The sequence below is a fragment of the Lytechinus pictus genome, chromosome 2 (assembly GCF_037042905.1).
Source record: "Lytechinus pictus isolate F3 Inbred chromosome 2, Lp3.0, whole genome shotgun sequence".
In the NCBI taxonomy this organism is placed as follows: Eukaryota; Metazoa; Echinodermata; class Echinoidea; order Temnopleuroida; family Toxopneustidae; genus Lytechinus; species Lytechinus pictus.
Genome location: NC_087246.1, coordinates 46,492,153 through 46,519,673, shown reverse-complemented (window position 1 = coordinate 46,519,673; position 27,521 = coordinate 46,492,153). Strand labels below are relative to the sequence as shown.

Here is a 27,521-nt window from a genome sequence, read left to right as displayed (position 1 = left end):
ATGCGCAAATTTACAAACTTGGATTTCTCGCCATCTTGGAAATTTTCTGCGCTGCCGAACATCTGTCCATCAGAGAAAATTACATCGAAATCAACAGAACGCCGCATTTTATATTTGAATGGATCCAAGGGTGTCTTGGTACCAACCTGAACAACTTGGTAGAGCCACCGATCTCTGGACCCAGATATTCGACAGCGCAACATTGACAGAAGAACTGCAAAATTTTCACGTTGGCGATAGCATGAGCAAAGGTGGGACTGGCAGCCCTTCCCCCAACTCTCGGAGCGGTGCGGGCACTCGAACTGCGCCAGATTACATTCCTCTTAACGGAGACAACACATCACATTCAAGAAAGAAGAAGGGAGCAAACGGCTTTATATTTGGTGACAGACAGGAAACTATCAACAGAAAAAGGAAGGATAATCTAGCAAGTACATACGATTGGAATCATTCTGGAAAATTAAGAAATGGGGGAACACCATGGCGAATGCCAAGCCAGCGGTACTGCGGAATCATTGGGTAAATATTGAGCAGCCAGTAGATCGTAATGATCATCTAGATTATTTCCCCCTAGTTTTAGGCTTTTCCCAGTGGTTGTAGTTTATAAATATCATGTTTCGCCTTCAATGTTTCATTCTGTAAAAATTTTCAAGGAGACATGGGAGACAAGATCTGAAATAGAAAATTTGGCCTGTTGCGCAACAGACCAATTTTTTTTTTTTTTTCAAATTCAAACGTGCGCCGCTGTTTGCTTTTACAAGCCTTGCACTTTTGCAGACATGCAGCTGGCCATGCATGGACATCGCGTCGCGGCCAGCCACGGCTGTGTATGGACCTGGAAGTGAGCTCATTCACCAGCCCCATTCAGTGTTCTGTCAATGTCACTAATGCACTACGATACACACTCCATGGGTTGTGTGCAGAAGACACACACACACATGACATATGACTGCCATGGTCTAGCCCAGCTGTGACTGTAGTGGAGGATTTGCTACACTAGTCTGGCTTCCTCAGTTCCTCCTGTATGCCTCTATTTGTGTTTGCTGTGCATATGTATTTGAGCAGCAATGAACTTAGACAGGAATAACCGTCGTTTCTGGGGATTTATTCAACAATTTCTGACATTTTACTGTAATCCCCATTTACCGACGGTAGGGTGTACGTGTGGGCTCGCATGTGTTCTCATTCCCTCCCTTTTGTCAATTCACAGTCCAAAGTTTGATGTAATTTTACACATCGAATTTACAATCTAAGGATGTATAAACAACAAACTTTTAAAATTTAATATTTTAATATTTAAATACTTTAAACGATATAGATGAAAAAGGCATGAAAAATATACTTTACCGATGTTTAATTGGGTTGAACACGATAAAAATGGTCAAAATGGCAGCCAAACTATAAAATATTTACAAACGAACGTCAACAATCACGAATGTGATATCGATATTGCTTTCGATATTATACGATCGAAACCGAAGATAAACGATACTAGTTATACTAGTACTAGTACTAGTTATAATCGCGATATATCGATTCGAGACATTAAGTTAATAACGATAATGACGTCATTCAAGATGGCAACTTGCAAGAAAAACCGTCAGGTCAGGTGAAAATGTCTTAGATGACAGATTTCTCAATCATCCAGAGGATTTTTTTCAATAACTCCGGCCCAAGGTATGCAATTACTTAATTTATTTATATTTCCCTGATAATGGAAACCATGAAACTTTCAATTTTGCTTAAAAAACAGTTTTAAATCGCGATCTATAAAACGCTAGTTCACTATACGTTGGCTGTAGGTACGGGGCCCCATCCCCTTCAGTCTATGTATGGTGAGTGGAGCCAACGTAGTTCAGCGGAACAACCAAAATACAGAGACTGAAGCTTTTGGTCTACAATGAACTTTGCACATGTCACTCACATGTTCTATAATATATGTTGATTTGGATATGTGCAGGTATGGTGCTAGATCTACTACCGGTAAACTAAATTATATGTCCCTTTCTATGTTGAATCAAATTTTATCACAATTTTTAGCCATATTTGGATTGAAAAATCAAAGAACAGGGATTAGACTTCATGACATCAAATCTGAAAAAGTGCTCAAATTTGCCACTTTTATACATCTGAATATCCAAATCTATTGAAATAATGAATATGAAAAGTGTAATTTTAGCTCATTTCCTGGCTTTTTTTTAATACAATTTTGTTGTCTGATAACGATACAAAAAGGAAGCCCAGAAAAAAAATCTGGTCTGAAAATCATTATTTAGTGCCTTAAAAAGAAAGTGAAATATAATTGTCTGGAAACACTGTCTTCATTGTAGTTAACTGTTAAGTTTATGTTTCTTACCCCAGTGAATTGTTGAAAAATGAGAATTGGTTTTAATAATTTTTTTTAAAGGGGCGCCTGGCTATGTATGCATGATACATGTACATCGCCACAAAAATATAAAGAAAGGATGGGGAAGGCGGGAACCTCCACTATTTACAGTATATGCTCATGTGATATCATGGACATTTTGCTGCATTTTCTGTGATCTCCTTTGATCTTCTGTAGTAGAGAGTAATGTTGTAAATCGGACCAAAAATCAGATCGAAAATCGGATCGGCAGTTAAGCTTCTAAAATCGAAATCGAATCGAAAATCGAATCGGCGATGTTTAAAAACAAAGGAATACATCAAAATGTTGTTCGCGGTCGCGCGCATCTTCCTGACAAAGTCACAAAGACGAATGCATTGGAATGGAAGTCGCCAACATGCGCGATCGTTTGGAACATGTTTTAAAGCCAGGGGTTTTGAGGTGTTATTGCTTTAAAATAAACCGAGTGATTTTTATTAGAAAGATAAACGAAAGACGCATCTTCCGAGCAAAGGCGCAAAGGAAAATAAAATGAAAATATTTCTCATAGATCACAGGTTAATGAACGATCGGCGGGACATCTTTTAGAAGTATTTTTAGGTGCTAGCGATTTAGAATTATTGGAATGATCTCTTACGACGCATCATCTTAAAGTCGCAAGTGCAATTAAAATGAAGTAGACGACGCAAGCACACACGATGATTTGAAATATGTTATTAAAATGTTTTGGGTAGCTAGCGTTTTCAAATCAATTTGAAGTTCACGGCGGGGTCCGCTATCACCACGAGGTTGAAGAGAAGATGTCTATCATCATAAAGGGGGTAAGAGAGTAGCGCAGTGAGCTCCGTCAGTAGCACGATCTTTAAAAGTTCACGGCGGGGTCCGCTATATCACCACGAGGTTGAAAATAAAATGTAAATCATCATAAACGATGTAAGAGAGTAACGCAATGAGCTCCGTCAATAGTACGACCCAAAGTTCACGGCGGCATCCGCTATCACCACGAGGTTGAAAATAAAATGTATATCATCATAAACGATGTAAGAGAGTAACGCAATAAGCTCCGTCAATAGTACAGTCTTTAAAAGTTTCTGGCGGGGTCCGCTATCACCACGAGGTTGAAGAGAAGATTTATATCATTATAAACGATGTAAGAGAGTAGCGCAGTGAGCTCCGTCGGTAATACGACCTTTCAAAGTTCACGGCGGCTTCCGCTATCACCACGAGGTTGAAAATAAAATGAATATCATCATAAACGATGTAAGAGAGTAACGCAATAAGCTCCGTCAGTAGCACGATCTTTAAAAGTTCACGGCGGGGTCCGCTATCACCACGAGGTTGAAAATAAAATGTAAATCATCATAAACGATGTAAGAGAGTAACGCAATGAGCTCCGTCAATAGTACGACCTTTCAAAGTTCACGGCGGCATCCGCTATCACCACGAGGTTGAAAATAAAATGTATATCATCATAAACGATGTAAGAGAGTAACGCAATAAGCTCCGTCAATAGTACAGTCTTTAAAAGTTTCTGGCGGGGTCCGCTATCACCACGAGGTTGAAAATAAAATGAATATCATCATAAACGGTGTAAGAGAGTAACGCAATAAGCTCCGTCAGTAGCACGATCTTTAAAAGTTCACGGCGGGGTCCGCTATCACCACGAGGTTGAAAATAAAATGTAAATCATCATAAACGATGTAAGAGAGTAACGCAATGAGCTCTGTCAATAGTACGACCTTTCAAAGTTCACGGCGGCATCCGCTATCACCACGAGGTTGAAAATAAAATGTATATCATCATAAACGATGTAAGAGAGTAACGCAATAAGCTCCGTCAATAGTACAGTCTTTAAAAGTTTCTGGCGGGGTCCGCTATCACCACGAGGTTGAAGAGAAGATTTATATCATTATAAACGATGTAAGAGAGTAGCGCAGTGAGCTCCGTCGGTAATACGACCTTTCAAAGTTCACGGCGGCTTCCGCTATCACCACGAGGTTGAAAATAAAATGAATATCATCATAAACGATGTAAGAGAGTAACGCAATAAGCTCCGTCAGTAGCACGATCTTTAAAAGTTCACGGCGGGGTCCGCTATCACCACGAGGTTGAAAATAAAATGTAAATCATCATAAACGATGTAAGAGAGTAACGCAATGAGCTCCGTCAATAGTACGACCTTTCAAAGTTCACGGCGGCATCCGCTATCACCACGAGGTTGAAAATAAAATGTATATCATCATAAACGATGTAAGAGAGTAACGCAATAAGCTCCGTCAATAGTACAGTCTTTAAAAGTTTCTGGCGGGGTCCGCTATCACCACGAGGTTGAAAATAAAATGAATATCATCATAAACGGTGTAAGAGAGTAACGCAATAAGCTCCGTCAGTAGCACGATCTTTAAAAGTTCACGGCGGGGTCCGCTATCACCACGAGGTTGAAAATAAAATGTAAATCATCATAAACGATGTAAGAGAGTAACGCAATGAGCTCTGTCAATAGTACGACCTTTCAAAGTTCACGGCGGCATCCGCTATCACCACGAGGTTGAAAATAAAATGTATATCATCATAAACGATGTAAGAGAGTAACGCAATAAGCTCCGTCAATAGTACAGTCTTTAAAAGTTTCTGGCGGGGTCCGCTATCACCACGAGGTTGAAGAGAAGATTTATATCATTATAAACGATGTAAGAGAGTAGCGCAGTGAGCTCCGTCGGTAATACGACCTTTCAAAGTTCACGGCGGCTTCCGCTATCACCACGAGGTTGAAAATAAAATGAATATCATCATAAACGATGTAAGAGAGTAACGCAATAAGCTCCGTCAGTAGCACGATCTTTAAAAGTTCACGGCGGGGTCCGCTATCACCACGAGGTTGAAAATAAAATGTAAATCATCATAAACGATGTAAGAGAGTAACGCAATGAGCTCCGTCAATAGTACGACCTTTCAAAGTTCACGGCGGCATCCGCTATCACCACGAGGTTGAAAATAAAATGTATATCATCATAAACGATGTAAGAGAGTAACGCAATAAGCTCCGTCAATAGTACAGTCTTTAAAAGTTTCTGGCGGGGTCCGCTATCACCATGAGGTTGAAAATAAAATGAATATCATCATAAACGGTGTAAGAGAGTAACGCAATAAGCTCCGTCAGTAGCACGATCTTTAAAAGTTCACGGCGGGGTCCGCTATCACCACGAGGTTGAAAATAAAATGTAAATCATCATAAACGATGTAAGAGAGTAACGCAATGAGCTCTGTCAATAGTACGACCTTTCAAAGTTCACGGCGGCATCCGCTATCACCACGAGGTTGAAAATAAAATGTATATCATCATAAACGATGTAAGAGAGTAACGCAATAAGCTCCGTCAATAGTACGACCTTTCAAAGTTCACGGCGGCATCCGCTATCACCACGAGGTTGAAAATAAAATGTAAATCATCATAAACGATGTAAGAGAGTAACGCAATGAGCTCCGTCAATAGTACAGTCTTTAAAAGTTTCTTGCGGGGTCCGCTATCACCACGAGGTTGAAGAGAAGATTTATATCATTATAAACGATGTAAGAGAGTAGCGCAGTGAGCTCCGTCAATAGTACAGTCTTTAAAAGTTTCTGGCGGGGTCCGCTATCACCACGAGGTTGAAGAGAAGATTTATATCATTATAAACGATGTAAGAGAGTAGCGCAGTGAGCTCCGTCGGTAATACGACCTTTCAAAGTTCACGGCGGCTTCCGCTATCACCACGAGGTTGAAAATAAAATGAATATCATCATAAACGATGTAAGAGAGTAACGCAATAAGCTCCGTCAGTAGCACGATCTTTAAAAGTTCACGGCGGGGTCCGCTATCACCACGAGGTTGAAAATAAAATGTAAATCATCATAAACGATGTAAGAGAGTAACGCAATGAGCTCCGTCAATAGTACGACCTTTCAAAGTTCACGGCGGCATCCGCTATCACCACGAGGTTGAAAATAAAATGTATATCATTATAAACGATTTAAGAGAGTAACGCAATAAGCTCCGTCAGTAGCACGATCTTTAAAAGTTCACGGCGGGGTCCGCTATCACCACGAGGTTGAAAATAAAATGAAAAATCATCATAAACGATGTAAGAGAGTAACGCAATAAGCTCCGTCAATAGTACGACCTTTCAAAGTTCACGGCGGCATCCGCTATCACCACGAGGTTGAAAATAAAATGTAAATCATCATAAACGATGTAAGAGAGTAACGCAATGAGCTCCGTCAATAGTACAGTCTTTAAAAGTTTCTTGCGGGGTCCGCTATCACCACGAGGTTGAAGAGAAGATTTATATCATTATAAACGATGTAAGAGAGTAGCGCAGTGAGCTCCGTCAATAGTACAGTCTTTAAAAGTTTCTGGCGGGGTCCGCTATCACCACGAGGTTGAAGAGAAGATTTATATCATTATAAACGATGTAAGAGAGTAGCGCAGTGAGCTCCGTCGGTAATACGACCTTTCAAAGTTCACGGCGGCTTCCGCTATCACCACGAGGTTGAAAATAAAATGAATATCATCATAAACGATGTAAGAGAGTAACGCAATAAGCTCCGTCAGTAGCACGATCTTTAAAAGTTCACGGCGGGGTCCGCTATCACCACGAGGTTGAAAATAAAATGTAAATCATCATAAACGATGTAAGAGAGTAACGCAATGAGCTCCGTCAATAGTACGACCTTTCAAAGTTCACGGCGGCATCCGCTATCACCACGAGGTTGAAAATAAAATGTATATCATTATAAACGATTTAAGAGAGTAACGCAATAAGCTCCGTCAGTAGCACGATCTTTAAAAGTTCACGGCGGGGTCCGCTATCACCACGAGGTTGAAAATAAAATGAAAAATCATCATAAACGATGTAAGAGAGTAACGCAATGAGCTCCGTCAATAGTACGACCTTTCAAAGTTCACGGCGGCATCCGCTATCACCACGAGGTTGAAAATAAAATGTATATCATCATAAACGATGTAAGAGAGCAACGCAATAAGCTCCGTCAATAGTACAGTCTTTAAAAGTTTCTGGCGGGGTCCGCTATCACCACGAGGTTGAAGAGAAGATTTATATCATTATAAACGATGTAAGAGAGTAGCGCAGTGAGCTCCGTCGGTAATACGACCTTTCAAAGTTCACGGCGGCTTCCGCTATCACCACGAGGTTGAAAATAAAATGAATATCATCATAAATGATGTAAGAGAGTAACGCAATAAGCTCCGTCAATAGTACAGTCTTTAAAATTTTCTGGCGGGGTCCGCTATCACCACGAGGTTGAAGAGAAGATTTATATCATTATAAACGATGTAAGAGAGTAGCGCAGTGAGCTCCGTCGGTAATACGACCTTTCAAAGTTCACGGCGGCTTCCGCTATTACCACGAGGTTGAAAATAAAATGAATATCATCATAAACGATGTAAGAGAGCAACGCAATAAGCTCCGTCAATAGTACAGTCTTTAAAAGTTAATGGCGGGGTCCGCTATCACCACGAGGTTGAAGAGAAGATTTATATCTGTTATAAAGGGGGTAAGAGAGTAGCGCAGTGAGCTCCGTCGGTAATACGACCTTTCAAAGTTCACGACGGCATCCGCTATCACCACGAGGTTGAAAATAAAATGTATATAATCATAAACGATGTAAGAGAGTAACGCAGTGAGCTCCGTCGGTAATACGACCTTTCAAAGTTCACGGCGGCATCCGCTATCACCATGAGTTGGAAGAGAAAATATCTATCCCCTTAAACATTGCCATAGATAATACCGCGACTTTCTCCCTGAATAATGCGACCTCTAAATAGCTAGCACCTCAAAAACAATCTTGAAATATGTTCTGAGCGATCACGCACTGTAACCAGATCTACGCCGATTTTTTATTTTCGATTTTTTCCTTCAAGGGGCATGATCGAAGATCGGCAAGTGATTGCCGATTGTGGTGAAATCGAATGGAATCGGTTGCCGATTGCAAAATCGGTTACAAGCTTAGTAGAGAGTACTGTAATTCTGCATTGTTTCTCTGGATTTTTCTTGTCATTTTTTGTTTTACAGATTGCATCATGAGATAATTGATTTCTATCATTTTATGCTCCCTCGTTATGAGGAGCATCATATGAGGAGAGAAGTAGTGCAGAGAATACAAGGAATTGTCAGATCAATATGGCCCAAAGCAAAGGTACTGTATTTTCATTCATATCTCCTAATTTTATAAATTTCCTCAATTTTGTGTTGTGTGGTGCTACTTGGCATACATGCAAGTCATATTTTTATTTTTTGTTTGTTTTCTTTGCAAGACAGAAGCTAACGGCATGTAGGTTAATATTACAAAGGTCTTATTTATTAAAAAGAATTCTAAACTTCAGGATTCTTGTTTTTTTATATTGTTCATATATATGTATGGAAAAAAAACCACCCAGCCCAAGAAGAAAAAAAATATTTGTGTATGCTTTTTCAAGATATCTGTGACTATTAAAAAATAATTTAATATATCTCCTGGGGAGAATATTATAATATGTGTAGTATGTTGGATGGATTTAAGTCAGTGTTTTGTGTCACTTAAATATTTTAATTTTTGAACTTGAGCACTTGATATGTGCGATTTGTCTTTTTTTTTCTGGGATCTTTCTATAACATACATGTACCACAGACACGGATGACAAGTGGAACCTTGCAAGTTGTACATGTAGCTCAAATTTTTTTAAATTGAAAAATAAATTTTATCTTGCATGCATGTCTTGCACATTTGTTTTTATTTGCTGTTCATGATATTAAAATGAGTTGATCAAAATCGATTCTATTGGAAGGGCAAGTCCACCCTAGGAAAAGTTAATTTGTGTGCAAAAAAAATAAAGGTTGAAAAAAGAAATCACTGAAAATCCCATTGAAATTGTCAAAATATTTCCTAAATTCATATCATACTTACTACCATTTTGGCATGAACGAATTTATAAGGAATATTTCAATCAGAAATAATTTTGATTTGAATGGAAATTGAATTTGAAATGAAACTCTAATCTCAAGGTATTTTTCGTTACTTCTTCACAAATGATTGTATTTAGCAGAAATAAAGTTTTCAATTGTGTTTGTGTTCAATTCATTTGAATGTTGGTTAAAAACAATGACTTACATCCATGTTGCCTTAAAGTCATAAACATTGTAAATTGCAAAGTTTTATGTTACATCTAATTTAATGAAATTTTCTGTGTTATTATTGTTTGAATTTTCTATATTGACCCCAACTCACTTTTTGTTAGGGCATACTCATACTCAAATGTTCAAACTTCATAGGTTATTTCAAATTTGTGTACATACATATATGTATCACAATGTTACTGGCCAATTATGTAAGCAAGAGAATTGAAAATGAGTATTGTGCTGTATGTACATTTTCGCACTCCCACTTGATTGATTAGAAATTAAACGTTTTATGGTAAATAAATCTTTACATGTAACTGTATAAGTTTCAAAGTCTTTGGTGACACTGAATTTGTGAAGTATTTCTTTATTTCATTGGTCGGGTCTGTGCCAAAAAATAACCAGTGGACAGCAGTAAAAAAGAATTTGTTATGAAACCATTTTTTTTATCTCAGAGCGCATAGAGTTAGGATTGTAATAGAGTTTTTTTGTTCAGAATAATGCAGGCCTGGAATAATGTTTATTTTGTTTTTGAGGTTAGGTTGTATGTTTGACTGAATTGGCAGATTTTCCATTGGAGCAGATGTCGCCTGAGCAAATCTCATGGAAACGTTGTGACTTCTGCCGAAATCTACTGAAGTAAATTAGAAATCAAAGACATGTATTCACTAAGTAAATATTCATCTTTCCATTTTTACAGGTGGAGATTTATGGGAGCACACGAACAATGCTGTATCTTCCTACTAGGTAAGATCGAACATTATTTTTTTGAATAACTGAGTTGATAATGGTCTGTACATGTATCAACTTAAGTACCAATTTAAAAAAGTATAAAATTACTTAAAAATTATCCTGCACATGTACTGCATGTATGGTTTTTTATGTGCAGATACACGTAACTGCTATAGCCATACTCCAAACAGATTAATGTAGAAAACCACTTAAATGTATTTGGTGAGAACTTAATTTGTTGATGCATAAATGATTTTTGAACATTTATACCTTATGCTTCTTTAGAAAATGGTTCGTAAAAATAATCATGTTAAGGAAATATATTCTAATTGTAAAACTAATTTAATTTACATGTACAATGTACATGTACTGTCACTGTGTACATGTATAATGCAAAGTATTGTATAGTATTTGTTGGAATGTGCTGTGTAAAGTGGGAGCAAAAAGTTTACAAACTCCTGTATGTTCAGTAATGTAATGTACATGTACTGTATGTAGTAACTTAGTATGTAGAAGGCCTGAGTCATTACATGTACGTTTATTTAAAAAAAAAACATGAAACACTATTAAACAGAAGTTTACAGTTACAGTCAAACGGCGGAGGTGAAGTATAAAACCTTCACCAAAAGGTGCTGAATTGTCATATTTTGCACCTTTAAATCCATGACATGGTCATGTACATGGTATATTCCATATTTCCTTGAAATTGTTTTGATTTTGTTGGAAACTATCAAGAAAATGAAGAATACACCTCTTAATTGACTCTGAAAGATCGTTTTATATTACCCCCCAAAAAAAAACTTCACCAAAGTCGCTAACAATTCACATTTTGCATTTTAAATCCATGAAATGGCCATTCATTTGCCATATTTTCTTGAAATTGATTTGATTTAGTTGGAAACTACATGTATATTCACCTCTTTCTTGACTCTGAAAGATTGTTTTATGATGTACCGGTAACACTCTGTAAATGTAGTAGTCCCACATGTATAATTTCATGTTGTTGACAGTGTAAAACAATTAAAAACCATCAAAAGATCAGCAACCGTTTTCAATGAATTACTATGAAAGTCTACATGTGGGACTACATGTACAATATTGACCAAGTGTAACATCATAAAAGAATTTTCATAGTCAAGAAAGAGGTAAATATTCTAGATTTTTTTTTTGGTAGTTTCCAATTAGATAAAAACAATATCAAGGAAATATGGAAAATAGATGACCATTTCATGAATATAAAGAAGTAAAATGTGGAATTTCCCCCCCCCTAGGCCCTGGATCTACATGTATATATGGTATAAACGATTGTCAAAATAGGTAAACGTACATGCTTTCAATGGTCGTTAACATGCAAACCACATTTAAACATTTGGACTCTGCCCTAGTATGTACTACATGTATGTAGCCACGAGCAGGTCTATTTGAATTGTGTTTTTGCTTACATGTATCTTTAACAAAATATTTTGCCTATCGTAAAAAGAAAAAAAAATGGTATCAAATGGAGAGCTGATTTTGCCTGATTTTCGTTCTATGACTAACGTTGGAATTTCTGTCAATGTGAATTTCTTTAAAAAAAAAAAAAACCAAAGTTATCAGGTTTTAGTAAAAAAAATCACAACAATATTTCAGCCTTTTATCATGAAATGTATTGTCAAGAGTTTTAAAAAAATCTTTGATTTGATCCCAATCTATTATGGTAGCACAAACAGTTACGACGTCAGATATAATTTTGGCAAGTAAAACAATTTGTGTTGATTCATGTCTACATGTACAATGTACATGTAAAGTTGATATGTATACATGTAAACCTGACTTCAACTGTGTACAGAAAAAATGTAAGTGGATCAATGGAGTATAAAATTAAATTAATATCAAACTTTTTATGAGACCTACAGTACATGTATGACTTGTACAATCTATACAGTACTGGGTTCCAAAAAGAAACCTATCAAACTTTACAAAGGCACTGGACAAATTCCACTTTGTCAAAATGAACAATATTACATGTATGCTAGCTTCAATAATCTTTTCTTAGCACATGTTGTCAATAATTAAGAGATTGGTTCAATCACAGAGAGGCTATAATAGCCCCTGATATCAATTGGTTTCAGAATCCAAAGTCACAAAATGGCAAAAGAAAGACCAATGAAATGAGATGGGATTAAACAAACTTCCCAGTTTATTACACTGTACATGTCCTACAAGGCGATGTTTTTTATAGTGATTGGCTCAAGCACAAATAAGCTACAGGAAATTAACATCAATATTTTAATCTAAAATGTATATGATTTTCCCTGGCATACTCGCTGAGTTTTTTCAATATCATGTATTGTATTGTATCGTATGAAATTGTGCAATGATATGACGTTGGAAGACCCCTCCCACACGTTTCCTCTTGTGATTAGCATGAGGATGCTTGTTTTGAATTGAGATAAGCAGGAAATGTGGCTACAGTAGTTTTTGGTGGGTCATTGGAAAACACTAGAATTATTTTCGCTTGTAATGACTTGTAAATTATTCTTACTGTATAGTACTTTGTACATTTGACTGATAATTTGCAAGACAAAGTTGGCCAAGAATAGATGAAAAAAGTTTTCACATGGAAATTACTGCGAAATGTTTTTGTAAAACACACAAGAGTTGGTGAGCTATTATGTACATGTTGGTCAACTGTGCATCCACCCATGTCAGCATCAGAAATATTAGTATGATGTTTGTAATTGCATCGCATGTACATAATGTGAAAATCTTGAGCACACTTTTCAAATTGACCGTCTCACTGGCAGGCCCACACGCCCATCCATTTTCTAGTTAATGTAACATTTCCTCCTCTTTATACGTTTCCAAAACTTTCCATTTTATTTCTTTTCTTTACTCAACTAGGTACATGTACAGCATTACAGGCTCTATTATCATTGTTTTGAACCAAAATTAACGAAAATGCATTTCTGTTCTCCTGTACTGTACATGTAGGCCTACAATGTATAATGATAAAATGTACTGTAGTTTAAAAAAATCAGACTGGCCATACATACAAATGAGACATCTTTTTAACATGTAAAAATCATTGTAATTTCCTGTGAATGAAGGTTAAATGTGTGAAACAATTTACTCTTCCCCTGTGTGTTTAGTGACATTGACTTGGTCCTCTTTGGTGATATCGGTGAAAGTCCATTCTTCAGACTTGGCAATGAGCTGGAGAAAAGTGGAATTGCTGAACAAGGAAGCATCAAAGTTTTGGACAAGGCATCGGTAAGTATCCTTCATCAACATTCAAAATTTTAGATTTTATTGTGATTGCTATTTGAACCAAGTAAAATGTACATGTACATGTATTTGTATTTGTGACATGGCAAATCACTCTTGGTGATCAGGTTTCATATAAAATATAATGTTGAAGACATGTAATGGAATGTACAGTGTTAGAATAATTTTTAAAATGTTAATTTAAATGGAAACAGCACAGTTGTAAAATGAGATGGGTTTTTTTGTCTCGCCTGCATAGCAGAGCGAGACTATAGGCGCCGCTTTTCCGACGACGGCGGCGGCGTCAACATCAAATCTTAACCTAAGGTTAAGTTTTTGAAATGACATCATAACTTAGAAAGTATATGGACCTAGTTCATGAAACCTGGACATAAGGTTAATCAAGTATTACTGAACATCCTGCCTGAGTTTCAGGTCACATGACCAAGGTCAAAGGTCATTTAGGGTCAATAAACCTAGACCATGTTGGAAAAAATTATTTTCAAAATCTTAACCGAAGGTTAAGTTTTTGAAATGACATCATAACTTAGAAAGTATATGGACCTAGTTCATGAAACTTGGGCATAAGGTTAATCAAGTATTAGTGAACATCCTGCTCGAGTTTCAGGTCAGGTGACCAAGGTCAAAGGTCATTTAGGGTCAATAAACTTTGGTCAAGTTGGGGGTATTTGTTGAATTACCATCATAACTTTGAAAATTTATGGATCTAGTTCATGAAACTTGGACATTAGGTTAATCAAGTACCACTGAATATCCTGTGCGAGTTTCAGGTCACATGACCATGGTCAATGGTCATTTAAGGTTAATGAACTTTGGCCGTGTTGGGGGTATTTGTTAAATTACCATCCTAACTCTGAAAGTTTATGGATCTAGTTCATAAAACTTGGACATAAGAGTAATCAAGTATCACTAAACATCCTGTACGAGTTTCAGGTCACATGACCATGGTCAAAGGTCATTAAAGGTCAATGAACTTTGGCCGTGTTGGGGGTATTTGTTGAATTACCATCCTAACTCTGAAAGTTTATTGATCTAGTTCATAAAACTTGGGATATAAGAGTAATCAAGCATCACTGAACATCCCCTGTGAGTTTCAGGTCACAAAACCAAGTCAAAGGTCAGTTAAGGTCAATAAACTTAGGCCATGTTGGGGTAATTGTTGAATTGCCATCATAACTTTGTAAGTTTATGGATAGAGTGAATGAAATGTGGACATGGGTGTAGTTGACAGTCTTAAGTCTCCGTTCAAATGTCATTTATGGTCAATGAATGTGGTATTATGTCATCATATGAATGGTGTTTTTCTGAATGATTATTTTATAGCAGTTTTCAAAGTTAGCACTGCTGCTATATTAAATCACGTAATGCAGGCGAGACTGCCAGAGGCGTTCCACTTGTTTAGTTCAATTTTACTCCTTGTAAAATGAGGTTAATTTTGAATACCCTGATTCTGAATAATCGTAAACTTAACCACAATGTATCGGATATTCTATTTTCAACCTTGATAATTAATGGAAGTTTTTATGAAATCAGAACCTATAAAGTTCAATGTCATGCATGTATTGGCATGTGATGTTAGGGTGCTCTTATGATACTCCTACATGTACACTGTTTGTTACATGTATGTGAGGTAAATCAATATTGTTCTTCATATACATGTAATGTGTTTGGTATGAGTGCTGTTTGTGCAATTGTAGTTCAATCCTGGAAGTCTGTCCGTAGGGAGCGAAGTGCAAGAGCTATATTTAGATACATCAATATCTTATTGCTGGTTTGGCATGGTTGGTGGGAAAACCCAGTCTTGTGTGGGTGGGAATACTGTTTCATAATACATGTAATAAATGTATGTTAAAGGGCTTCTTTGAAAGAAGCAGGGAGGGGGGGGGGTATTTGGACAGAAAAATAATGGCTTTTCTTTAATTTTTTTTATTCCACAGGTTCCAATAGTGAAGTTGACAGATAATGTCACCAAAGTTCGTGTTGACATCAGCTTCAACATGCAAACAGGGACTGACTGTGCCAAACTTATTGAGGTTTGTACATTTTCCTTGAGTAATAAATTTCACATGCACGTATGAATGTAGACATACTATACACAAATTGACATGGTCTGTGTGATCATTACCTAAGTGAAATATTTGGTGTTACTTTTATAGACCTGCCCTTGTGGCCACCGAAGTTGTCTCCCATTTGAAAGAATTGTGTGATATAGAACCTGTCTACAGTGGCCACATTCCTGTTTTCCTTTGTATGGCGGGTGTAACAAATTAAAGAAACCAAGCAAAACAAGACACATGCCCCATTTAATGTCCCTCCCTTGTCGCAATCATTTTTAAAATGTAAATGATTAGATAGGATGCCATGGTATCATATCCACTCTGCCCAGCTGCTGATATCAGCTCAAAGTTGACATCAATGGCAGTGATAGTTGTTACTTTCACACCAGCCTGGTCATATAATATATCATTAGATGATAGGTAATTTTACACCCTTCCAGTAAAAAGGTAATGATGAGAAACTGTATAGGCCTTAAAATAGAATACCTGATAAATGTGATCTCTCTTTCACTCCCTTTCAAACCAGATGCATGTAAAAGTTCTATTTGTTATAATCCAGCAAGAACACTCCTGCAATCATAAATATAGCAAGGAATGCATTGATCATCATGTACAATGTACTCATAGTTCTGCACTACAAATGTCCTTGTAACCTTGATAAATCCTTGCAATAGAGTTGATTTCATTTTTAAAAGTATCCCTTAGTTTTGCATTTATTTTCTTTCGAGGGGATGCCAGCTTTGACTCTGGCAAAAACCTGGTAATTTTGTGATGAGAAAGGTGTGAAAGCACCTTGAATGACATCTTAGGCCCCTGTTACATCTGAAAGTTTCCTACCCGAGACCCGACCGAGTCCACTTGCAACCTTGACTGGATTATTGGTGGATTAGCTTCGCGAACGGACCGAGTCCGAAAGGTGGTCTGTTTACATCACAGCGTTCATTCCCTCCCTTATCGGTATGGTTTTGAGCGGTATCCGATTGCTGACAACAAAGGGCACTCTCGATCTAGGTTCTGAATAATTTGCGCGCGCTAATTGAAGTTGTTTACATATCGTTACACTCGTCGAGATTCTGGAAGAATGCTGATGATCCCAGCAGTCGTTGAAGATATGATGACTTGAAAAGGATAAGTTTAAAATGCTTCCTTCTTTCCACTCAAATCAAAGACTTTATCAATCACAATTCACATGTCGCATGCCGCAAAACATTCGAAGAACGACGGGGCTGGGGAGGGGATAGCGCGCGCTATGACGTAATTTGACAGCTGGCGAACGGACCGAGATAGGTTCGAAAGCTTGTGTGCGTTTACATCTACGAATCGGTGGACCGGGGCCGGCCCAATACCTACCCGAGACTACCTCTGGATGTGGTCTCGGGTAGGTTCGCTAAAAGGTGGCCCGAGGTAGGTTTGGGATGTTTACATCTGATTTCTTTCCGACCCGAGGTAGGCCCCGGGCCGGCCCGAGGTAGGGAATCTCTCAGATGTAACAGGGGTCTTAGCGAGTCTGACCTTTTCCTCAACTGCCTTGGAGTGTTAATGGGCCAAGTCTGACTGACTGGCTCATTGGTTGGTTGGTAGGCTGGCTGGCTTGCTGGCCAGGCCTATGCTATGATAACCCAATCCTCCCTGACAAGCCTGGAATGCATGCCTTGACTAAAAATAGTCTGTTCCACCAGCCTCACATTGCTCAGAGGAGCAGAGTAAAGAGTCCACTCTTCTCTTTAAAGGGGAAGTTCACCCTGAGCTGAAAAAAGTTTGTTGTAAAAACAGCTGAAAAATGATAAATTATATGGATGGGTGAAGGTTTGAGGAAAATCCATTCAAGATTAAGAAAGTTATTAGAATTTAAAGTTTTGGATTTGTAATTTCATAAACGAGCAGCTGCCCCATATGTTATGTAATATAAAATGCATTACGGTAATTTAAATTTTTTAGTGGTTTGTGATGACTTTTTTTAGAAACAGGTGTGAAATGATTTTTCTATTGATATACTAGAGGCAAAGTAAAAACCATTTCCAGTTTTCTGAGAAAATGACATTTCATTTCATTTCACAAATCAAATAATTAAAATTCTATTAAATACAGGGAACAAATACATGGGGGTGGCGGGCGAATTCGCCCCGGAAATGCCTAAAGTCGCCCTCGAAATCGCCCAAAAACATGCTTTCAGGGCGACATAAAATCTAGAAGTCGCCCCCCAAATTATCGCTGAGCGATAACAACTCAGCGGCCCCCTAGTGCCATATGCTGGAGCTCCACTTGCCATTTAAAAATCATCAAAACTTTGCACTCAAAATCATGAACAAGCCTTGAAAATAGTGAGTACCGTTAGTAGTTTCGAATTCCCAAGTTGCGTCTTTTTTTCTGAACCATGTTTTTCCATACACACGGTATGGAAAAAAAAGTCAACAGAACGGTCGGGAAACAGTTGCATGTACAGGGGTCCATTATATCTACCACCATGTGCAATTTCTAATGCACATATTTCCCCTACAGATAGCACAATTCTGTGATGAAATAATTTGAATTACACAGGAGATAAATCCCAGAACCTTGCATTGGTGAGTTGTCATTGGCTTTGCTTGTCAAAACTGAGCATATTATCATTCAAAATAACTTACCCTATTTGTGAATTATGACTTAAATATCATTCGTTTTATTTGTCTAGGGGATGAGGTAAATATCAGACAATTAATCTTCAAACAAAGCTCCATCTATTTTACAAGGCAAGCGGGAGGCTCACACACGCATGCACTTGCGCTTGTACTAGCTAGCCAGTCTGAGCTCTTGTCTCTCTGCCAGAGCTCTGGGGGACAATTCGCTCAGTAAAGGCCTCAATGATGGTGATTATCTGTTTCAGATAGAGTTTACATTTCAGGAATATTATTTAAAACTGCCAATAAATTTCTTCATTGTCATGTATATTTAAGTTATTAATGAATAGATTCTATTCGAAATGCAAAAAGTAGCCCCCGAAAGGTAAAATTGGAGCCCCCCGAAATTTTTCAAAAAATTAAAAATGGAGTCCCCGAAAAAAAAATGATTAGTTTTTTTCCCTGATTAAATAAGTCTTTTATTCTTTGATGGATTTTTCTCAAACCTTCTGCGATAAGTTTTGTTATTTTTTCTGCTCTTTTTACAATAAACTTTTTGTCAGGGTGAACTAATGCCTAAGTAGTAGTTGTATCTCTTTTCTTTAATATACTGGCATACACTGCACATTACTCTGAGAACAAGCATTTGCACAGCATATTCATGTAATTATATGCAGAAGTAATCAAACTTTCTCAATTTTTGCATGACTCAATTTCTTTATTTTTGCGGGCCACTGGCCACTGGACCCGAAGAATTCCGGGCGGTCACTGGTAAAAAAAACCCAGGGATGACTCAGGCCTAAAAATATACATAATGACTAATTTGGTCTATACTCTTGGATTCCTGTATTACTTTAAGCAGGTTTCTGAAATGCCGCAAATGTTGATAATGCAGACTGTGTACATGTACCGTACAAGATCCTTTTCTTCCACAGTACCAGAAATGAAAAATTATGCTCAAATATGAATAGAAATGGAGGTGTGCTCATGTTGCATGCTTTCTATATATGTATAGATCTCCATTTAAAATTCTAATTTAAAATTTTCCATGGAAGTGAAACATACAATGTACAAATACAATAATAAGCCAACATGTACAGTAAATATTCATTCATCTTATTTTTATGCCCCCGCAGATGAAGTCTGGAGGGGGTATTAAGCGTTGCCCCTGTCCGTCCGTCTGTCCGTCCCTCCACTTGTTTCCGCGCAATAACTCGAAAAATATGTAATGGATTTTAAAAAATTTGGTGTGTAGAGTGTAGGTAGATGACACCAAAATACAGGCTAAGTTCGAATTCAGATTCCGCAGGTCAAAGGTCACAAGTTATTAAATATGCGAGTTGGTTTCCGCATGATAACTTATGAAATATTCATCAGATCAAAAAATTTTGGGTGTGTAGGTAGATGACACCCATATACAGGCTAAGTTCGAATTTGGAGTCCGCAGGTCGAAGGTCACACAGCTCATTAAATATGCGAGTTGGTTTCCGCATGATAACATGAAATATTCAACAGATTATAAAAAAAAATTGGGTGTGTAGGTAGATGACACCAAACTACAGGCTAAGTTCGAAATCGAAGTTTGCAGGTCAAAGGTCACAGCTCATTAAATATGCAAGTTGGTTTCTGCATGATACATTGTAACTTATGAAATATTCAACAGATTTTAAAAAAAATTTGGGTGTGTAGGTAGATGACACCAAAATACAGGCTAAATTCGAATTCGGAGTCCGCAGGTCAAATTTCACAGTTCATTATGCGAGTTGGTTTCCGCATGATAACTTCAGAAATATTCACCAGATATTTAAAAATGTTTGGTGTCTGGGTAGATGACACCAAAATACAGTCAGGTCACATACAATAACCTGACTGTCATATCTTCCGTCAGAGATATTATAGAAAGGGTGAGTCTTTAGGTCAAAGGTCTAAATTTGTTCATTATATATATGCATATTGGTTTCTGCACAATATTCAGTTCAATCATATTGAATGAATTTCTGATCACGTTCAGCGGGGGCATCTGTGTCCTTTGGACATGTCAAATTTCTAGTTTTATTATCCTTTGAAGTATTTTTCTTGCAATTGCATATCAACAGATACATGTAACACATGCTCTGACAGTATTGTTAGTTCATAGGGGATTTTTTTTCCTTTTATTTGAGGATACAGATCATTGACCCATCATTTAAGGATAACAAATAACAGCATTCATTTTAATTGGACCTTTCTAGTAGATATTTTTGCAATGCAAATGACCATCAATTTCCTGAAATGCACACACCCCTTGACATACATGAATAGAAAATATGTAGAGCCATTATTAGTGGTGAACATTCAGCTGCCACATACAATGATGTATGACATGGGGAATGTGTGGCCCAAGTGATATGTTACATGGTTTCTTGTTGCAAATGTGATATTCAGACAGGCATGGGAAATCAACCTGGCTCGTCAGTGTATGTTTCCCTAGACATGATCATTTATGCTCAAGCCTGGCCAGTGTTAAAGATCACATCACACAGTATGCATACATTACATTTAACATAAACTGGGTTCCAAAAAAAACTTATCAAGCTTCACAAGCGCACTACACATCTTCCACTCAGTCAAAATGAACGAAATTTTGATGCAAGGCAAGCTTCAATAATCTGTATTAAGCACATGTCAAAAAAGAGATTTGTTTAATCACAAAGAGGCTGTAGCCCCTCAAATCAATTGGTTCCAGAATCCAAAGTCACAAAATGGCAAAAGAATGACCAATGAAAATGAAATGGGATTAAACAAACTTACCAGTTTATTAAAGTTCACAGTATGACCAATCGCCATTTTTTAATTGATTGCCTCAATAAAAAGTTACAGGAAGTTAGAATTAACATTTTAAACACACATGTATTGAGGTCAAAGAAGCATAATGCATGAATGGACTCCATAGTTGTCAAGCAAAGAATTACCATTTGGTTTAATCCCATCTCATTTTCATATGAATGTTCTCTTTTGTGAATAATTATTCAATTGCTGTTTTTAAAGTCAGCACTTTTGCTATATCAAATCGCGTAATGCAGGCGAGACTGTCAGAGGCGTACCACTTGTTATCTAATTACCATATAATACCACGTAATTCTAGTTGAAAGAACTCAATCCTTATCGATATTCATTATTCAACCATCATCTCTAAAAACTTCAGAAATATGTTGAACAAATGACTAGCTTCATCTTTTTATTGCATATTTTGAAGTCTGAAGTATAAAATACAATTTTGATATATTTGGAGAAAAAAAAATTGTTGAAAATTGTTATTTGACAAACATGGTGATTATTGAAATAATAATAATGTGCATTATCATGTTTATTTTAAATATGGTTTGTACAGTATGTATGTATGTTGTCATGTGAGGATGATGTTTTAATGCATGGCCAAAGGTGATAAAGCTATTTGAAATAGAAATTGTTGTGGATGATCAGTTCAGACACTGGCAATAATGGATGCAAAAAAAAAATAGCACAATGATTTCAGAGAGAATTCAAACTATCAATGTGGATTTATGGCATAAACTTCGCATCAACAATCACTTGAAATTTTATAATAATTACAGCAATTTTCCCCTCACAATATTTTTTCCCCCAGGAGTTTATCTGTCAGTTTCCTAGCCTGCCTTTCATGGTGTTTGCGCTGAAGCAATTCCTTCTTCAAAGAGACCTCAATGAAGTTTGGACAGGTGGTATCAGCTCATACAGCCTCATCCTCATGATTGTCAGTTTCCTCCAGGTGAGCTACAACCCCCCCCCCCTACCTCCCGCTCCTACCCCCTCAAAACCCCCCTCCTACCTCTCCCATTCCCCATTCCCATAAACCCTAAAGTCTCCCATTTCTGTATTCCAAAAATTCAAATTATATGTGCATTGGGGTTCTAAACTTCTAATTCTGTGTTCTTCTTTTACATGCACAAAACATGTGATGAGGAAGTTGTAGGGCTTAAATGTTGGAAATCCTAGAGAAAAACCTGGAGTTTCAATTACAGCCCTGTACATATGCACTGAAGTAATGCAGAAAAGTTGGGCAATTACGTGGTAATAAACTGCTAAATGTTTGATGAGCAGATTTTCCGATGCACAGTTTGTTTGCATTGATTTTTATGATTTTGACTGTATACTGTGTCTGTATGGTTGTAATGATAAGTTTATAGGTAGGAAAGATCAATTATTTTCTTGATTTCCAGATCATTAATTCCTCCTCCTACGATTTTCAGAGGAAAATGGCACTGACAATTATTCAGTTCTGAAATGGATGGAAATCTGCAGCTCTTGACTTTAAAAAAAAATTCTTGTTTGGCTCTCATTTGGCAAAAATTGTTATGCCAGGAAAAGCTGTTACACATATTCTGAATGCAGATAGAGATGAAAAAATCCATGAAAATCCATAATTTATTGTTCGAATTAGACATGAAATGAAATACTCCGAAAATTTGCTTTGCTCAATTGATCGTGGGCCCGGCAGCCACTGTGCAGCGCCAGATCGACGAGGCTCTATCCCTTTAATTGTTGAACGCCAAACAGGGTAGCAGCAACTCCCATCTTTTAACGTCTTTTGGTCTGACGCGGCCGGGGTTTGAACCCCCGACCTCCCGGTTGTGAGACGGACGCTCTACCAACTGAGCCAACATGGAGAGCTGCACCAAATAAGTGGGAAATAAAGCATAACAAAACTAGTCCAAAGCTGTAGGATTCATTGATTCAAGCATGCAGGAAAAGCTATTTATGATACCACTATGTGATAGAAGTGAAGAAAATCAAATGAGTAATGTGGAAAGCTAAGAAAAGTCATCCAGATTTCTGTGTTCAACCTATGGAATCACATTTCTAGCAAAGAATGATGTCACAGACTTGAGGCCGGTAAAAGCTCAACAAAGCCTATCTCTCAAGGAAAATACACAGGTGGCAAGCGATGATAACGCATACACCTTGCCTTAGTTTATAAGGGTCTGTTAACGATGTTTATTTTTATTCTGGTTGTAGTTGCATGCACCACCGGAGCCTGAAAACCTTGGAGTACTCCTGATTGAGTTCTTTGAGCTGTATGGTAATAACTTCAACTACTTCAAGACAGGCATCAGTGTGAACGATGGAGGTTACTACTTCTCTAAGGAGGATGCCCAGAGGACTATGACTCAGGGTTACCGCACATCTATGCTATGTATCGAGGATCCACTCAACCCAGGTATGAAAGTGGCTCAAACTCGCCCACTGGCAGGGTTGTGATTTTTTTAATGACAATTTTTTTTGTCTGCATAGCATAAGCGAGACATAGGTGCCGCTTTTTCGACAGCGATGGCAAGATCAACTTTGAAATCTTAACCCTAAAATTGCCGGGGGGGTGGGTTGAATCAACCCCCCCCTCAACATTTTCTGCGATCATTCCTCCGTGCGAAATTTTTTGACCGCGCCACTCGCAGAGTTTATACTTTTAAGTCTCCCGCATCTTTTGAGACCAAATTTACGACGCCCGGGTACGCGGTTCCGAAATTACGCAACATTTTGTAAGTGCATGTCAGACCAAAAATTGTTCCAAAACGTGATTTTGTGTACAAAGTCAATGCAAATTGAGTTTTCTCATCTTATTCATAAAGATATGATTATTTTTACTTTAAAGAGCTGAAAGTAATTGATTTTAGCATAATTATGCTTCAAAAAGGTTGTGCAATAAATCTGGTGAAAAAACAAAGAAAAACAAAAGGTTGAAAAACAAAGAAATACATAAGAAATTCATAAAACAATAAAATACATAAGAAATTGATTTCCAAACCGAAGTTTTTTTCAATTGCCATTGTTAAGAATGCTACAAAGAATGTTTTTACCAAATTAACATTCTAGGAGCTTTATTTAGTGAATTAGAGCAAAAAGTATGATTTATGCATAAATTAGCATAATTAATTCATATAAAATAAAATCTCATTATTTTGGAAAATTTTACCATACAGCCTTGTAGATTACATCGCACACTACCACCGGCGCTCGCGCGATTGGCGGCTGAGATCTCAGGGGGGGGGGGGTTGAATCTGTCAAATTGATTTTTGAAAAATGTCTATTCTTATATGATTCAGGTCAGGACATCACCAAGAACTCTTATGGATTCATGTCTGTGAAGCAGGCCTTCCACTATGCCTATAGGGTTCTATGTCAAGCTGCAATACCTCATATAGATCAGGAGGATGAAACAGACAGGTAGGCCATATCAGATTATGAATCTATCATTTTGATTCCAGTTGCTTGAGTTGCAATCCAATCATTGGATAAATTAGAAGAGTTGTTGTCCAAATTATAACGTTTAGTCCAACTTTGTTGAACTACCAAGGAATTTTTGGGAAAAAAATTATAAGAAAAGGCACAAGGAATCATCAAGGCTAATAAGAGGGCGTTGAGGCCAATCTGTGGGGCATCCAAGACCATGGCCTTCAACGATTTTTTATTAATCTAAGCCCTGAGGGATATTTTTTAATGAAAAAGAGCACTGAATTTTTGCAATTTTCTAACCCTACTTTCATGTCTGTCCTGTATAGTATCCTTGGTCGTATCATCCGCGTGACAGATGAGGTGGTTGCCTATCGTCAGTGGGTCCAGCAACATTGGTATCATAAGGTAGCTCACCTTATACCACCTGCCATGATACCAAGCCTACATTACCTTCATATGGTTGCTATGAATCAACTACCACTTCCAGACAACACTGCCATGAGGATAGACAACCAAAGTAACCAGCAACAACAGCAGCAGCAACAGCAACAAAAGCAAGGCAACAACAATAACAACCCCACAACTCTGAATAACAATAATTTGAGTGCAAGGACTACCACGCCCACCACAAGTTGTTCCTCCCCTTCCCCGATTCCTTCGGAGGAAGGGGGCGTGGACAAGAGTGTTACCCTGGCTGGCCAGGGTTTGAATGAACTCAGGACCGAGTCGACCACCACTACCACAACTGTTACCACCACAAGCACCCCAACTCAGTTGCAGAAACTTGCTGGTCCTGAGCAGGTGCAGCTATCCCCCGAGAGCCCTCCTGTAATTGGGATCCCGACGAGTCCTGAATCCGATGTCAACTCAACTGGAACATTGTCTTCACCTTCCTCACAAGATGATCTTTCAAGCTGCAGTGATGCTGTAAGTTGCGACATTTTTTACCCAGAATTTTGTTGATTTTAGTATAAGGAAGGGGTGTAGTATTTCACATGAAATCAATGAGTTCTGTTTTTCTATTGTAAAATATAATGTCTTCATTAATGATTACAAGAAGTAGGAAATGTTACTGCCACCTCCCTAACCATTCACTGCTGTGGGCCTATTTCAGTTTTTTTTTTTGCTCTGGTCACCAGCCCATTGAAAACTTGACCCCTTTAGAAAAAAATTGCACTTAAATGGTTTTCTGTGCAGTACTTAATATCAAAATGTTGATATTTGACAGGAATCGGAGCATTCATCTGCTTCTTCAAAGGATAGTGGAGATAGCATGATGAAGAGCCTGCCACTACCCCTGCCTCCTCCTGGACGTCACATCAATGCTACAGTAACAGTCACCAGCACCAGTATGATGACACCATCTATCATGGTATCAAGTTCAACATCACAACGTACAGCTACTCCACCGATTATCAAACCATCGGCAGTGTTGCTAGCAAGTAGTACCAATACCACCGTCACGGGGGTCGCTTCAAAGCCCAAGCCTTCCAACAAGGACAGCGATGTGTTGAAGAGCGTGAGCGTCAGCAGCGTAGTGGTCACACACAGGAGTGAAGCGCAGGTTGCGCCAACCACCTCCACCGTATCCACCACGTCGTCTCCTTCTGTGACGAAGGTGCTCCCGGGCACGACAACGGCCACAAGCATTCAGCAACCTGTCACTTCAAGGACTTATCGCAACAAGAGCCACCAGTATAACTCTCAGCAGCAGCAGAGCAGTGGCAAGTACCGCAGTTCATCTGCCAGCAGCTCAAACAATAATAATACCACAGGGAATGGCAGTGCCAGCGGAGGAAAGAGATTAAAACGCAGGCATAAACAGAACAGCGCTCCTTCAAATCGGTGATCGTTGCTTTATTACGTAGCAAGACAATGAACCTACTTGTACAAATTTCAAAAGGAAATACTGATCAAAGAACATGCAGAAAATTGAACAACTCTGTATATTGTCCTGTAAGGTAGGCATCCAACTGAAATGGTAACCATACTCCATGTATTTCTCTTTTTTGTCTAGAAGCTGCTTTTTTAATCAGTTGGCTGTTTGGAGTTTGTTTTGTTACGTCTGTCCACCAAGTAACCCTGCCGTCTACGTACATTCATTAGCGATTACTTCCACACGTTGCTCGGTGTTTATTGTCATGATGTTCTCAAAATTTCAAACATTTTCCTGAAAAAGCATGTGCCTCCACCTACGACTGAATATCTCATTTCGTTGCCATTTGCTGATGCGAAGGCTGTATTTTAGAAGCCTTATTGAGAAAATCTGTTAAGAAAAGAGCTCTCTGGGAATCTTTAAAGAAAAAAAAATAACTTGGAAAAAGCTAACAATCCTGGAATACCTTTTAAAAAGTTCCACAAGTTTTTTTTTAATACTGCATGATATTGATTATCCATGTATCGTTTTCTAATCGGTCTATTTCATGGATTTTTATAAGCATGTTACTTTAACTCTAGCACATTCTAAAATTGTCGAGGTGAGGCACCATTCATACAACATGTAAAAGTTTAATTAACTTAGCAGCTTTACAATGAATGCCCTTTACTTGATAAGAAAGAGAGGTGGAGGAGCCGTGGTGTAGTGGTTCTGACTCTTGCCTGGTAAACAGAGGGTCGTGTGTTTGAATCCCACCGCGGTCTGGCGTCTTTTGGCAAGGCGTTAATCCACACTTTGCCACTCTCGGCCCAGGTGCTAAATGGGTACCCGGTAAGATGTGAAAGTCATCGTAGCTTGTCCAGTACTGTGTGCGCCTCACCGGCGACTAACTGGAATACTCCCCAGGGAGTGGAGGATGTGCACACATTGTGTGCGGGAATGACTGATTGAATCCGATGACTGGGGTAATATATCTGTTAAGCACTTTACTTAGACACGTCATTCCGATGTATTAAGCGCAATATATAAGCGGATTATTATTATAGTCCACCCCCCCCCCCATTTCCGACTCCCATTAATCTAAATGTCTTTGTGACTTGATGCGGCATTCGTCACATGCACAGACTGATGGGACAACAAAGTCTTAAACACTATTTGATTATAGTTCATGACATAAGCTGTTATTTTAATGGATTCTGTTTTTAAGAGACATCAAACAGTTGCAAACTTTTCTTACAAACTCTA

The 27,521-nt window shown here is 38.1% G+C and overlaps 1 protein-coding gene across 1 annotated transcript; it reads left to right on the top strand.

Annotated features, from left to right (window-relative positions):
* Positions 1-27,010, top strand: LOC129254159 (terminal nucleotidyltransferase 4A-like). Its single transcript, XM_054892617.2, has 10 exons — positions 1-519; positions 8,437-8,560; positions 10,220-10,266; positions 13,383-13,503; positions 15,456-15,551; positions 21,798-21,938; positions 23,186-23,387; positions 24,271-24,391; positions 24,727-25,327; positions 25,629-27,010. Exons 1-10 carry the CDS (start codon positions 119-121, stop codon positions 26,247-26,249), a joined length of 2,475 nt encoding a protein of 824 aa, XP_054748592.1. The 5' UTR covers positions 1-118; the 3' UTR covers positions 26,250-27,010.
* Positions 27,011-27,521: the final 511 nt, after the last annotated feature.

What these genes read in the sequence shown, in the direction of transcription:
- LOC129254159 (XM_054892617.2), top strand. Translation starts at nt 119, where the DNA reads ATGGATCCAAGGGTGTCTTGGTACCAACCTGAACAACTTGGTAGAGCC. An exon ending in CAATATGGCCCAAAGCAAAG is followed by an intron (nt 8,561 to 10,219) that starts GTACTGTATTTT and finishes CCATTTTTACAG; the next exon opens with GTGGAGATTTATGGGAGCAC. An exon ending in CAGGAGGATGAAACAGACAG is followed by an intron (nt 24,392 to 24,726) that starts GTAGGCCATATC and finishes TGTCCTGTATAG; the next exon opens with TATCCTTGGTCGTATCATCC.